This window comes from Fulmarus glacialis, unplaced genomic scaffold (assembly GCF_000690835.1).
Source record: "Fulmarus glacialis isolate BGI_N327 unplaced genomic scaffold, ASM69083v1 scaffold3464, whole genome shotgun sequence".
In the NCBI taxonomy this organism is placed as follows: Eukaryota; Metazoa; Chordata; class Aves; order Procellariiformes; family Procellariidae; genus Fulmarus; species Fulmarus glacialis.
In genome coordinates, this window is record NW_009209771.1 from 83,594 (window position 1) to 98,706 (window position 15,113).

Below are 15,113 nucleotides of genomic sequence, written 5' to 3' on the forward strand. Positions count from 1 at the left end.
CCTGATTTTTATACACAGCTTATATTTCATTCATTCTGGCAGACGGAGGGGAACGCGGCATCTGTGAACTCCTCACTACCGCGTGCTTTTTATCTGATTCCAACCTACAGCTGGCCGTAGTGAACGACTCCCGGCCAGTTACAGAGGTTGCCTTATTCTCACATCGGATAAGTCTAGGAGAAGCACACATTAAAATCCCTCATCAGAAACGGTGCCATGCGTGTGAAGGTGGTGCCAGACCCTTCGCCATGGGGATTTCCCCAGCCGCTCTTGCTTGATTCTGTCAGATATCTCCTGCACGCAGGGGTCTGGTGCCAGAGACACGGGGTGCGGTGCTCCTATGTCCACCACCCCCGTACCACCAGTGCCTGCCTGATTGAAAAGGCCACCCAACCTGAGCATGCTCTTACAGAGTCTGGTTACAGCATTAGACTCTTCTTTCCTTCATATTCCAAATATTTAGTGCTTGTTCTAAATATTGTTTGCGTGTGGCTCTAGCCCTCTTTTCTGGTACCTGAAAGGAGGCAACAGCATCAACTACATAATGTGCCCTGTTGGCTACTGGTACTCTCGCAGGTAGGGCAGTGAACACTGAAGGACACCAATATTTACACTCACGCTCCAGAGGGGAAATTTTGTATCCCCATGTACATAAAACCTTGCTTCTTTGGTATTCTAGATCTGGAATGCAGCTCCCGTTACATTCTTTTTCATGGATGCCAGGAGTTGAAACCAGAATTTACTCCTCCCTGGTACTTCTTGTGAGACTTCACGCAATCAAAGTATAATTCTTATTACTGTTACTGAGCTACCTAATAGCTGGCCAGGTGAAAGAAGAAAGGATCTTTCCCTGGACAAAGCAGCACAGGACAGCCAAGGTGGCCAAAAAGAGCAGAGAAGAAAATTGAGTGTTACAACTGCCTTCCTTCAGCTGTGAGGGAAGTGCTTCTCTGCACACAAAGTATGCAGATAATATTTGATAAGCAAACAGCTTCTTTAGTTTTACTGCACATTTTTATTGCTAAGACACATTTATTGTCTGGATTTTTCACAGCAGTTAGTTCAACAGTCATGAAGGTCAGGTCAGCCTCCCAGACAAGACACTGCAAAGGAAGTTTCTGCACCACCATCTCCTGCAAGGTCTTCTGTGTCCCATTTACCTCCTCTCTTCTAGACGCCCCTGAGATGAGCTGCAGTGTACAAAGTACACAGAACTGCGGCTGCTTGTAAGTCATCTTCAGCTTATAAGAACCAAACATATTGCATGTACTGCTCCAGATAAATAATCACTCCCAGGACTAGAAGATGAAGTGTTTGGATCTTTCAGCTTCTGTGATTTGCTTAAGGAGAGTGAAAACATCCTGAAACTGCTCTAAAGGAAACCTGAGGATCTTCTGCAAGACATAAAACTAGTAGATCATGAATGACTAACATAGAAAACAAAAACAACAACAAAAACTCCAGGGAGCAGGTCAGAACGAGTGTGTACTAGCATTTCCAGAAGTTTTTCCCAAACACGCTTGTTGAAAACTCTTTTCCAGTATCACTGCTTATCTAAGTAGCGCTAATAACGTGCCTGATTCATGTGAGCCTGTAGTTTCTCGCCAGACTGCAGAAATTAAGTTGAACTAAAGCAATGCTTTTTGAACACTGGGACAGTGTCAACTATGCTTTGAATGTTACCAGATTTGCTTTACATTATGCTTTCACCAATGATACTGCACTTGTCTCTATAATATGCCAAACCAGCCATTGATACAGCTGCTCTTCACGCATTGATAATTTTAACATAAAAAACCCACATCTAGCTTAACCAGTGGCTGTTTGCTCTGCAGTAGGTAACAGCAGATTCTTCTCTTTTAAAAGTTCATTTTAATCAAACTGGGAATGAGAATTGTAATTCGTCAGGGTTCAATAGCACTTTGCCTTACTACTGTCTTACAAGTCTGTCGAGCAGACTTTGTGCTTTGGCAGGTAAACCAAACTGAACTGCAGCTGTGCTCAATCTCGCCTTACTAAATTTGGCAGAACCAAATAGGAATCGGCACCGAATATTTTTCAGTGGCATTTTGATCTAAATCAACATGTGCCCATAAAGCCTGAAGGAGCTCATCATATGCTGTAGCTGATCAAGAACAGTGCAAAAAGAAACTTCGATGAGATATAAACAGCAACGTATTTGGAACAGCACTGATCCAAAGTCTGATTTAAATAAATATAAAACACCTTTTTCTACCAAATAATTAATTGAAAGGGAGCTCACATTTTATGCAGCCTCTCTAAAATACATTGCTTTGTTGCCCAGAGAAATTTGAAGTTCGTCCCAGTGGCTTTCAGGGAAACTACCCCAGAGCTGTGTGGCAGAGGAGGCAGATTCGCAGCTCTTTAGGCTCTGCAGCATATTTTGTCCATCTGTCACGCCTCCCAGCTTCAGGGACTGGCATGGCAGCCAACTTACAAAACACCATCAGCACAAACTTCTGCAACATAATGTAAGACTACTTGAGAAGTCAATAATACAGGGATACAGAAGTCATTTTCATATTTAACTTGGTAAAACTATTGTTCCCAATTAGTATGGAGCAGTTGCAGAATTTTTGTTGCAAAACTAGTTTTACCCCTTTTCGCTTTATGATTCCCAAAGGTTTATTTTGTGATTAGAAAGCCAAAAAAATTATAGGCGAGACAGAACTATTCTTTTACCCTCCTACACCCACAGCAAAGCCCTGCTTCACAGCTGGGATTACAGCAGCAATTTGACAACAGAAATTACCCTCCTCGGGGCAGTGCCTCTGCATACGTCTGGGGAATCTGTATGCACAACTTCTTGCTTGGGGCTGTGCCAAAGGCGAAAAATAGTTCTAACTGAATGAATAAAACATGTAAATAATAAATTGAAAGGTGCATTTTTGCTGACAAATCTTTCGCTACCAAAATAAAAAACATCTCTACCAAGATCACATATTCACACCTGGCAGGGAATGTAATATTTAGCACACTTGATTGAAATGAAAAAACATGGAAGTATATTCCCCGCTCAGCTGGTCTAACACTCTCGAGATACCTTACCTCTTGCTTGTTGAATTCTACTTCTAAGTTGATTTTTAATAAAAATTCACGGTACTCTGAATTCTGCAGCACCCATGAGAGTTTGGAGCGATATTTTGGTTTACTTCTCACCTGTAGCAGGCTGGATGCAAACACAAAGATGGCACTTGCAATTTCTAAAAAAGAAATCTGCTTATCAAGCCAGGGCAAGCACAGCTGTAAAAAATAACAAATTCATTGTTTGCAGTGCTTTTCATTTCTTTTTAATTCCCCTAAAAGACAGTAAAACCAACCATGTGGTTCTGTCATTATTCCTGCATCCCTAGGAATGTGAAATATGCGCTTGCGCCTTTTCTTTAATTAGAGCCAATCAAGTCAGCAAGAGTGCAAGCAAAAATAAAAAAGAGGATGCAGGAGAGATGACAGTGGGACTACAAGCGATGCCAGAAGTTTCCTAATGAAGATGCAGGTGACAAGATCATGGATGTAGGGGATAGTTCCACTGCATTTCCGAGTCCGTGACACAAGAAACCCCCCTTTTTACCCCTGCCATGAGAACATAACTTTCTTGGGAGGCAGAGGCATCTCACAGTCAGTCTTAGAGACAATCAAAACAAGACAAAATCTACAGTAGAGCAACCTGCAGTCAAAAATACTCCCTCTGGCCTCCCTCTCAACAACTGATTGAGCAAGAAGCTGTTAACACAAGTAACTTCTAATGAAGACAAACCTTTCACGCGGCACTGTGCCAACTGGTAACACCTTTGCCTGTAAGGTTTAATTTTTAAACAATCTGTTTGCATCCATGTCCATCTGCAGACAGACACCGGAACAGCCTGGAGGCTACCTCGCTGAGCAGCCACGGAGGACGGGTGAAGCCACGCACAGACAGCAAAGATAAATCAAGATAAGAGAGCAAACGACAACTGCTGTCGGCAGCAGTTCAGTGAGCGAGAGTGAGGCGGCAGGCTGAAAGGGTCATATGTGCGGAGTTGGGGAATGAAAAGATGCGCTCTTCTCAGAGGCTGGAAACTGCGAACACTGGAAAACATGAGACTGAATCCTCCACTTCTGTACTCGGAGGAATTTCGAGGGCCCTTTTGTCAGTGGTGTTCAAAAGCAAACATATTCTGGCGCTCTTGTAAATATACCCTTCTCTCCAGATCAAAGTGGGAAGCCTTGGTGTCTCCCACCGCAGTGCATGTTTCATCTGTCTGGCACAGGAATCAGATGCCCACTAATGCTTTGATTCTTAAAACTGGGACTATGTTTACTTTGGTGGTAAAACCCTCTCTTCGCCCCTTCTTGTCTATAATGCTCCACTGCTCACTCTTACTGTGTTTAGGCAGCACTTTCTCTTCGCTGCTCCCTCTGGTTTCCTGTAAACCCTTCTGCTCCCTCCTGTCCCGTCCTTCCTTGCCACAATAAGGTTATTGCTCTGACCGCATTTCTCCTGGGTATCAAACTGCAGGACAGCGAGATGCTGATGAAAACTTTGCGAACAGGTGACTGTTTAAACGAAGTAAAAGGCGATGTTTCTCCTTGCCTTGTTCAAGAAGTACTTCTGGTTTAGTAAATGATTAATTGTACTGATACATCCCCTTCAGCGCACTAATCCACAACTCTTTCTGGGAGGAAGGAGCTGCTTGCTCTGTGACAGATTACAGAGCAGCACCTTCCAGTTGCAGAACACATCCTGCCACACACAGTTTTGGGATGTTCCCCTTATATATCAGTTTTTCTTTTTTTCATCTTATCCATTGAGGGAGAACTGAAAGCTTCTATTTGGAAGCTAATAATCACAATCCTAATTTGACCTACAGTATACTACTAGACTACGGTCTATTGTGATAGATAATCTAAGAAGCAAAGAGCAAACAGAAAAAACCCCAGGCTGCTAAATTTAACTGAATTGGAGAAGTCCATTAATACTGAAGGTCTTTCAGGGCTCAGCATCACCAGTTGCTGATTCCTCAAGCCAGAATTCCAACCTTTTAAATTCACTATCATCAGAAAATCTAAATCTTCTTCCATTCAAATGAAGTAAAAATGAAGTAACTTCATATTATAAAGTTTCAGTTAAAGTAACTCATTTAAGGAGTTTGATTCTGCTGACAGTGAGTGTGATTGTGCATGATTTAGCATCGTATTTTAAAAACCGAGTTTAAGTTACCAATTTTATGTTCTTATACTCTGAACGACATCTCAATTTACTTTCTCTCCTCATTTACTTATTCAGTTATTACTACGCTATCAGTTGGCACTATCACGGAATGACAAGCTTAGTTACACTTAATGCAGTATCATCCACTTTTCCACTGCACAGATGAAAACTCAAACTCCTACCTCTATATAATTATCTTCTATGATACCACACAGTTAAAAACAATTTGGTACCTAGCTTCCGACTTTCGTAAAATTCAGCACTGTTTTGCGGCTGAGCAGTTTGTCAGTGCTGCGTTATCTAGCTCCAGAAGGGCTCATCATCGCAGCTCTGGAGTAGGTCATCAATTCACTGCCAACAAATTCCAGAATGGTTCACCAATTCAGTGGCATCTAACACTGTAACTGGCAGCAATTCATTGCCATTGAGTGTCAGAGGGGTGTCGCATAATTCAATGTCACATAATTCTGGAGAAGTGCATTCAAAGTCACCTATCTCCAAAGTGGTTCATCATTTCAATGTCACCAAAGCCCACAGTGGTGCATTAATTCCGTCTCATCTCCTTCCACTGTAGTTCATCAATTCAGTGCCTGGAAACTCTGAAGTAGTATTTAACCTGATTAAAACTCATCAAGAAAGGAAAAGGTGCCGAGAAAATGGAAAGACATACGTCATACAAATGTAGGAATCAAACATAGCGGTCAAGGGATCTCCATTACGAAGACATAAGTGTTTTAGTTAGCCAGACATTTGTAAAGTATTTTAAAAATATACATCTACGAAATTCTTTAGCTACCCATCCAGCACAGTGCGTATTCAAAACCTAATACATACTGTATACTCATGGATGTCCAAGCACATACAGCAAGCGCATGTCTTCCTTTAAACTGGACCAAATTCAAACTCCAATCATTATCAAGTATCCCTGAATAAAATAATTCAGCCACCACCTTTTTAAAACTGCTGCCCAGCTGGGAGGACTGCTCTAGTGCAGACTATGAGTCGGAAGAGGGATATAGAGGCCACTGCTCCCCTGACCGGTGAGGTCTGCCCAAAGACCTCTGCTGGAACCTGCTGACTCCCTCGCCTGTTCATCCATGTCAGAGAAAGATTTGAAAAAAGCTGTACGCTGCACAGAGGCCTTATCTCCTCACTGCGTATGGTCTGGCCGCATTTTACAGAATATAACCTTAACTGGCCCTCTCCCAGACACAAACAAATGCAGTCAACTGGCACTAGCTCTCTCATTTTCTCCCTCTCCAGATACATCATCGATGGTGGCTATAACAGCACGCAGAATCTTACATTGCTGTTAATACAATTCAACTTCTGACTACGGAATAATCCCTACATGTTACACCACACACATGCTCAATTTTTTCTTAAGGAAGAAGAAATATCCATGATAATACACGCTCAATTTCCAAAAATTTTCCGCTGGTTACAGGGTAGTATTGGAGAGCCTGATGAATGTATTTTAACTGCCACCCCTGCACAATGTCTCGGGCTATCACCCCATTTTATGGCATGTTCCCAAATACTTAAGCCCATTAAGTCTAATATCTTTAAGAAGTTTAAAAATCCGTAAGCAAATTTTCATGAAGTACCAATTTCAGTATCACAAGCAGGTTCTACAGTAGTATCTTTATACAGAAGAAACAGACTTGCACCCTGTTTAAATTACTATCCTGAAAAATCTGAATTTTGATCTCTAATCTATACACGATACTCTTAAGCATATGCACCAAATTAGCACTGAAATAAACTATAGATGGGTTTCCTAATATTCACAGCTATTATTGTATCCATCAGAACAATAACCAGAAGACTAATTATAGAAAAAGGAGAGCAGAATCAGCCCAGTCAGTGAAGGGTGGCCCTTCCTTTGCAACCCTCAGACTATTAACTCTGTGGATCACAACCTGCAGTGTGGGCAAGACTCTGTCTGTCATGGAACAACTTTGTCACCTTTGACAATAACGGGGTGGCACTTTGGCTCTCTGCCTGTCAATGTGCCAGCCAAAGAGCCCAGAGTGAGTACCTAAGGCAAAAAAAGCTGACACAGCTCACTTCTCCCTGCAGCAAGGGAGAAAAAGGGATCGCACTGTGCTTCCAGTCCTAATTTACCCAGTGCTCTCTGTGCCTGGACACAGGCGCAACAAATTATCTCTCACTCGGGGCAGGAGGAAAGGTGACAGTCTAACATTAGGGACAGATGAAAGACCGATAGAAATTTTTTTGCCCCTGGCTTGCCAGGCAGACCTCCTTGGGAACAGAGATCAAAACAAAGTCCGTGGCAGCACAATCCCTCCAGCATCATACTGCCAGTAATACTTTAAAAGATGCACTCAAACTAAAATTGCTCATTATATTACTGGGAGCTTCCAGAAACTGTAAGAACGTTTTATTAGGTACACACTTTGATAAGTGCCCAAATCTCACTGAGGTTTAGGAGCACTCTGGTACTGGCATTTTGTTTATGGTATCTCCCCCTGCCTGTCTCCTTGGATTGACAAGTAACTAAATATTGGTTATCTGCATAAAACTGAAGTCTGAAGTAAATTCGAACTCCATTTGTATTTCATGGTTTCAAAATATCAATGTGATGTCCTTTTTTGAATGAATTTTACACGCACATCACTAAACAGCAGGTACCCAAAGCCTGGCGTCCTGGGGATTCCTCAGCTCACACAGGGGTGAATACGACGAGATGGTACAGCAGCGTCTCTTGGACAGACGTTTGTAAATGAAAGAGGCTGAAGTTTTCCCCTCAACCTATTAGTTCATGGGGGTGTTTTTGGTCAGGATGAGCCTGCTCTTTTCTAGTGCTAAAGATTTGTTCTACAATTAACAGTGGTGGATGTGCAGAGGAGACAAAAGCTCCAACCACCTGCGACAGACCTGGCCCACAGCTCATACTGGAATAACTGCGACTGCAGAACAAATGACTTGAAGTAATCTTACATTCAATTTGAAATGAAAGAAGGTAATATTTTCATAGACTTTAAACAAATATTCAATTCCTCACTGCCCTTTTCTCAGTGCAACAGTCCACTGCCCTGGGCTTATTTTCGTTGACGCTCCTTAGCTACAGCAGGGGAAAACTGAGACCAAAAATACAGGGGAAAAAAGGCTGAGACAACAAACACAGTCTGTGTGAAAACGTGTACCAAAATACTTTTTGGTACAAGGTTTTTTTTTTTTTACTAGGGCCCAAATGTGGCTTAAATAGGAAGTTGTATAGGATGGGATAGGACACTAAGTGAGCCAGATGTTTGAAAGCCAGACTTCCCAGACCTTTTCCTTACAGGGAGGATGATAAAAATCATCAAAAGATCTTTCGAATTACTTTTATTAGAAAAAGTAAACCATTAAAGGGAAAAAGAAAACCCTCACCATGAGACAGAGCCAAAGCAAAACAGTTTGTAAATAAACTCCTTCCTGCCTAGAGATGCTGCAAAGAACCTTCTTGTCTTTGTCTCCGCAGGTCCTTGCCTCCTGTTTGCTCTCAGTCAGGGTTGCAATAAACTCCACGCAGACCCTGAGGGGTGCTGAACGAGTCTTTTTCTTCCTGTCACCCTTGCTGTGTATCTGTTCCCCATTCCTCTATATTTGCTGCGATGTTACCAGCCCAGCAGGAGGAAGTCTGTATTTGGGCTGTATAATGTGTTTATAAAAAAGTAACTGTGACATTCCATCACAAAAAGCCCTAATTACACTGAAACCATTCAATTGGTGCCATCAACTCTCTGTTTATATATAAACACGACTTTTGTCTGTATCAGTGAGACCTACAACTGTGTAATATTGACACAATTTGTAAGGATTTAGCTCAAGACTGATCAGCTCCATGTATGGAAGGCAAGCATAGAGATCCACAAATGCACTCTCTGCTGCTCACGTACCACCATCACCGTGGTATTTCTGATAACAAAACAAGGTCACTAGCCAGAATGCAGTTATCAATCTCCTCAAAAAATGACAATGCATATGTATATTAAAAAGAGATTTAAAAATAAGGATTTTTAAACTTACTTTTGGAAGGGACACGCAGATTGGATCGTACCACTTGCAAGGAGTCTGCTTGAACTCGAAGCTCATAGCTTTTCACACTTTCATAATCCAGAGACTTTTTAACTGAGATCACACCCGTTCTATTATTAATAGCAAACACATCTGAAATCCAGCAGAAACAGAAGTCACTTTCTAAGACGCATAAACACTTTTTTTTGATGCCTAAGTGCTTCTATTTTGGTGATGACACTATTCTCTGACACTGTCTTCAGAAAGTCATTCCCATCCCTCTCTCAAGCCTCTAAAAGCCCACGTAACTCCTCTTTGAAGCTGTCTTCAAAGGAGCACAACAGCTGAATCTGACCTGGCACTGGAATAGCCAACTTGAGGACACGCTGGCAAGAGCAGACAAAACAAACAGCCCACTCTCACAAAGAGGAGGATGGGACGGGGAATTCTTCCCCATCCCTCCAAATAATTTAGCGTAATTTTGCTTAGAGATGTCAAGGTGGATCACAGAAAGTACCCGAGAAGGATGCAAATGCAGGAATGATGATTTGTTTAAATATCAGGCTCTAATCTAATACTTGTGGCTACAGCATGGCAAAGCCTGTAATGCCTTAAAACAGATTTCTAAGCAAGAAGTACAACTCCATCAAAGCTATTTATATTCTTATTTCAGTATGCCATGCATTCACACCATGTGGCACCGACGTGAATTTTCACATCAGTGAAAATTTCATTGTATTTTAATTTTTATTGTAATTCTGCTAACTGATCTTTAGCTGATCTCTAAAGGCTTGATAATGGCAGTCCCTCCTGCTTGTACAGATGAGGTGGTATTTCACCTCAGCAGCTTTATTTCTAATCACTACTTCTCGAAGACTTCTGCTGCACACACCAGGCTCAGCATAACCACTAGGACTGAAATATTAGCACTTACCCTCTTCATTTCCTGAAACAATTGAATATACAATTGTCTGGTTCAAGGCGGCCGCTGTTACAACTGTGACCACAGTTCCTTTTGGTGCACTTTCACTCACTGGCGGGGGTCTGCAGAATTGAACAGAAGTATTTGTGTTATCTTCCCATTGCCTGAACAGCAGATCACTGAAACTTATTCCTCAGGTTAGCATCTATTAGGCTGCGAAAGCAAGAGGATCTGTTATTACAGAAAGACATTAAAAAGGCAAAGGTTTAACCTCCGCCCCTGCAAATGCAAAAAACAGTAAGTTGTTTAACTGACAAGAGGTGACAGTATAAAGATATAATGGTTCTTTGATATGAGAAATGGAAAAGCAGGGAATAATGAGTAGAAAATAAGAGAAACGCAAGAACCACCACAGATTGGTAAACTGCAAGTAAAATTTAGAACATAATAGCTCTTTTACAATACCTACCTCTACTAAGAAAACTCAGTAATCTATCAGAAATGCATGCAGGAAAATTCATTCATGGGTACACCTCTATCATTTAAACACTAAGCACTTTAAAGGCACCTCCACAGGAATTTCCACTCTTCAGAAAGATCCAAAATCTTCCTGCCAACCCATTTCAGTACTAAAAGCCAAGAAGCTTTTCAGGAAATCAACTGCAACCCAAGTATACATACACATGTTTTAAACATTCAGCAAATTGTTTCTGATTCACTGAGCACTGATTCGTGTAAAGAAAGGAAAAGAAAAAAGATTACGCTACTAACACATTGGTATCTCATGTTCTTCATACCCTACAAACACTGAAAATGGAGCATCTCATATTCAGCATAGTTTCATCATGTATAAATAATGAGTTTCCTCCCGAAACGCAGCAAAGAATCACTTCACGCTTTCTCTTCTATTGTTCAAGTGCTATCTCCTCAGAAAATGTGGTGAGTAACATTTTGAGATGCTGTTTCCTCAAGGAAACTGTAACTACTTCAGAATGAACAAAGAGTCCGTGCTAATGTACTTAAAACAGCAACCTAACCAATTTCAACAAGAAGAAGTGAGACTCTGGAGCTAATCTCAAATCAAATATTCAGATTTTCATCACAGCAAGTAAAGGCTGAATTCATGCTTAAAATTATTCATGCTAGTGAACAAATAAATTTGAAAGGAGTTTTTTTGCACTCATCCATAAATACAGATGCATCTTTACTAAAACTAGCATTATCCAGATATTTTCCATTTTTAAAAATTACACTCATTCGGTCTATAACGAAATAAAAGACAGATGAGGATATATCGAGATAGAACCCTAAACAGGAGCAGACTTTAAGGAGTATTTCAGTTTTGCACTCATCTTCACAATTCCGGACAGAATCTATACCTGGTTTCATTTCAGAGAATATTTTATGACTTCCCCCTTTCATCCTCCAGATATTTTTCAAATACTCCACCCCATACCACATTCTCCCATTCCAAAGGCAGGAAGCTGGAACCCCAGGCTGCAATCCTAACTGTTGAACCCAAACCTTTGCCATCACACACCAAGAGACCAACAATCTGCCCTTGATCTATCTTACAAACATTTTCTTTGGGATGAATATTGGTTCAAACATCCTAGAAAAAGTTCTAGATACTGACACTGAATATACGGAATTAAGTTAAAAAATTTCAGCGGGTAAATTATTAATAATTGTTTTAAAAAAAAAAAAAAAAAAAGAACAAAGAGACCTGGGTAGTTTGGGTGACGATGCCTGTTACACGACCTCTTGCCCTGGAGATGATGTACTTGCCTTCATGCTTTGCGGCTTTCTGCAGCCTTCTGCCTACATGAACGTCGGTCAGAAGTTTACCTCTACTTCTGCCTCTTCCCTCGAGTTGCTATTCAGACTGCCTTCACCCTGACGCTAGATTCTCTGACTACTCCCTTACTTTGCCCTAAGGGTTATACTTCTCTTGCTCTCAGCTTAATCCAATTACAGCACCGTATTGCTGGCTTGACCTCTCACACTCCAGATTACACCACCTGTAAAAAAGATGCCAAAGGCAAACCGTATCCGTGGCCCATAGGGCTAAGATGCACTCTTCCTTCCCTCCTTGTAACATCTTCCATTGCTTTATTTACTCGTTTTGTTTTGCTTCCTGCGGAGGGCTCAGTGTGTCTTAAATTAAAACGCTGTACCTCACTTAGCATGGTGAGGTATCAATTCTTCTGAGCATCTCTAGGCCTTCCACTGTACAAATAATGGGGAGAAAATAACTGTTCCAGGCTGAGCCACACTGGAGCATGTAATAGTGACTGTACTGAAACACTGTCCTCCCGATTTTTTTGCAGAAAAAGATGATGGTAAGTTCACTTTTACTCAAACAGAGCAGATCACTCTGGCTCCCAACCTTCTGCCTCAAGTGTGCTATCAGCAGTAGAAATAAAATTCATTATTGCTACCTGATTTATTAAGCTGCAAAACTAGTGCTATAAAGTACTTATTAATGTGCATTTTACAAACGCAAAGGTTAATCTTAGAGACAGTAAAAAAAGGCTGTCAAATCTGAAAGCATTTCAAGCTGTAGCTCTTTCGATGAGGTCAGAGATGCAGGCCAGCAAGGAAAATAAAGATATCCTTTTTATGTTGCATTATATATTATGTTGTTTTCTTTTTCTTCTGAAGGCATGTAATTTGAACAAAAAACCTCATGACGGTGTATACACAAAACCCACATTTCATCTGAAGCACGCTTTCAGTATATTCTTTTAATGGAAATGGCCTCGTAACTTCCCCTCTGACATAGCTGAATTCAATGAATTGACAAATCAATATCAATTAGCAAGCAGCTTTTGTGTTTGCTATGAGAGGCTATACAGGGAGCGGACAGAAAACCGCCACGGTAATTGTATTGATTTCATTTCCCTGATTTAACTAAGGTGATCAGGTTCAACAGGAGCAATGCATCAGCGGAATTAAAACATACAGCTGGTCTCTTATGAACATTTTGCTGAATCGTAGAGAAGCGAAGCGACAAGAGACAATGGTATTCAGCTGAAAATATACTGTTCTTTATCCTGTACTACAAGCTCTAATAAGCTTTCTTTGGGGATAAGTTCATTATTTTCCAATTTTTGAATGACTAAGATGTACAACAGTGTGCCTTTTTTTTTTTTTTTTTTTTGTAAGTGGTAGACATACTATTTGAAGCCATGTTAGGGGGCAGGCAAGGGCATTTTTATGCAATAATTTTGCATTACTGGATGACAAATGCCAGTTATTTTTGTGAGAAGACGTGATACTAGCAAAGCAGTGCACTCCAGTCCAAGCCACCCAGAGAAGGCTTAGAAAACCGACAGCGTAGTAAGAGGGAAGGGTACTGCTGTGACTTCAACTCATGATTAGGATTCAGAGCGTCTGAAGGTATTTTTGTCTGATAATGTTTGCAACACCTTACTGAGCCTCTGAGTGCAACTGCCGATATAGTCATTACCCTGCAGCCACAGGCTCTGACCGTACCTGACAGTACATTTCTGTCACTGTCACCTGCGTGGGATTGGCACGCCATTGCCTTACGGTCCAGGGCTGACTTATTTGAAATATTTTATATGAAACAGTTACTTTTTGAGCTTATAAACAAAACACCTTCTCATATATGTGATTTCTAATATTCCTGCCCAATACGTACATGCATGGGTATCCATGTACAGTCGCTGAATGTAAGAAGGCGCCGTGCGTTAACATGATAATCCACTTGCACCCCACAAATCTTAGGGTGAAATGGGATAAACAGCAATTAACACGCACTTTAGCCACCTCAGCTGCAACACAGTCTACCCATAGTCTTAATCTTTCCTCCTGAACACTCTCCTTTGCACAACCATCTTTTGACCATGGCAAAATGAATATATTTCTATACCAATGTTTTGGTCATTCACATCGTATTTTTCTGTAACCGTCAGAGCAATGCGCAATTTAGGTTGGTCAATCTTCACTTTAATGTTTTCACAGAAATAGGAAACGGTATCTTGTCAGCATCCAGGATGGGATGGATACCAGGAGGGGTCCCCATCACAGTGGTGCAATGAAAACCCTGCAGGATCCCCAGACTCGGCGTCAAGCCACCCAACCTGCCCAAACCCTTCCTGACAAGCCATGGTGGGAAAAGAGGGCGCAAAGGCAGCAAAGTGTAAAAAAGGAGCAGCCTCAATCGCTTTGTGCCATGCTGAGATAAGATTGGTACCCGATGGCCTCGGATTTGGGAAGAACAAAGTAATTTAAAATTGACAAAACAGAGGTTCAATAATAAGTGTTCTGTCCCACTCTTCGGATTTAGTTACCCCTGAACAAGTTTAAGATTTGCCTGTATTTCTTTGAGGCCTCTGTTGCATTGCTTACTGCTTCAGTACGAAACCGTGCCACAAAGTGTGTTTGCCCCTCAGGAAAAAAAAAAAGCAATCCCAAACTGGGAGAACAACAGGATTAAAACAAAGTCATTATTTATATACAGAAACACTGGAAAAGGATACATATTGTAAAAGAATAATATCTTTTAATTAGCTATATCTCAATTATCCGTATCTTGATCAGAGCGGGAAATGGAGACTGAACACATATTGAATACGTTGCAGGGCATAACTATTTTTAATGTCCAACGTGAAATTTTACTTTTCCTCTCTTCTTTTCTGCTTTTTTCCCTTTGCTAAACACGTCAGACACTCATCCGTTTTTCAATTTGCCTGATATCCGATATGCTTTAAATACACCATGAAACTTTTCTATCTCCAAAAGCATGAACATGAGATTTAATCAAAAATTAAATTTCAAACCAGCAAACCCAGTAATAAATTGGAAAATTGGTTTAGTACTGAAGTTTAATAATGGGATGTGTATGTACTCTGTATTAGACACTTCAGTCGACTCTATTTTGTGCATTATATTTTAGTTCATGGAGGTCCATAAGCATATCTCAGAACT

At 41.0% G+C, this 15,113-nt stretch overlaps 1 protein-coding gene across 1 annotated transcript in view; it reads right to left on the reverse strand.

The window, feature by feature from the left end:
- LOC104076161 (protocadherin-15-like) overlaps positions 1 to 15,113 on the reverse strand; it is a 127,414-nt gene that overhangs the window by 68,354 nt on the left and 43,947 nt on the right. Inside the window, exons 6-7 of the mRNA XM_009576928.1 lie at positions 10,170 to 10,279; positions 9,248 to 9,388 (exon numbers count right to left, since the gene is read on the reverse strand). Of these exons, the coding sequence (XP_009575223.1) occupies positions 9,248 to 9,388; positions 10,170 to 10,279 (251 nt within the window). The remainder of the gene's footprint in view (positions 1 to 9,247; positions 9,389 to 10,169; positions 10,280 to 15,113) is intronic.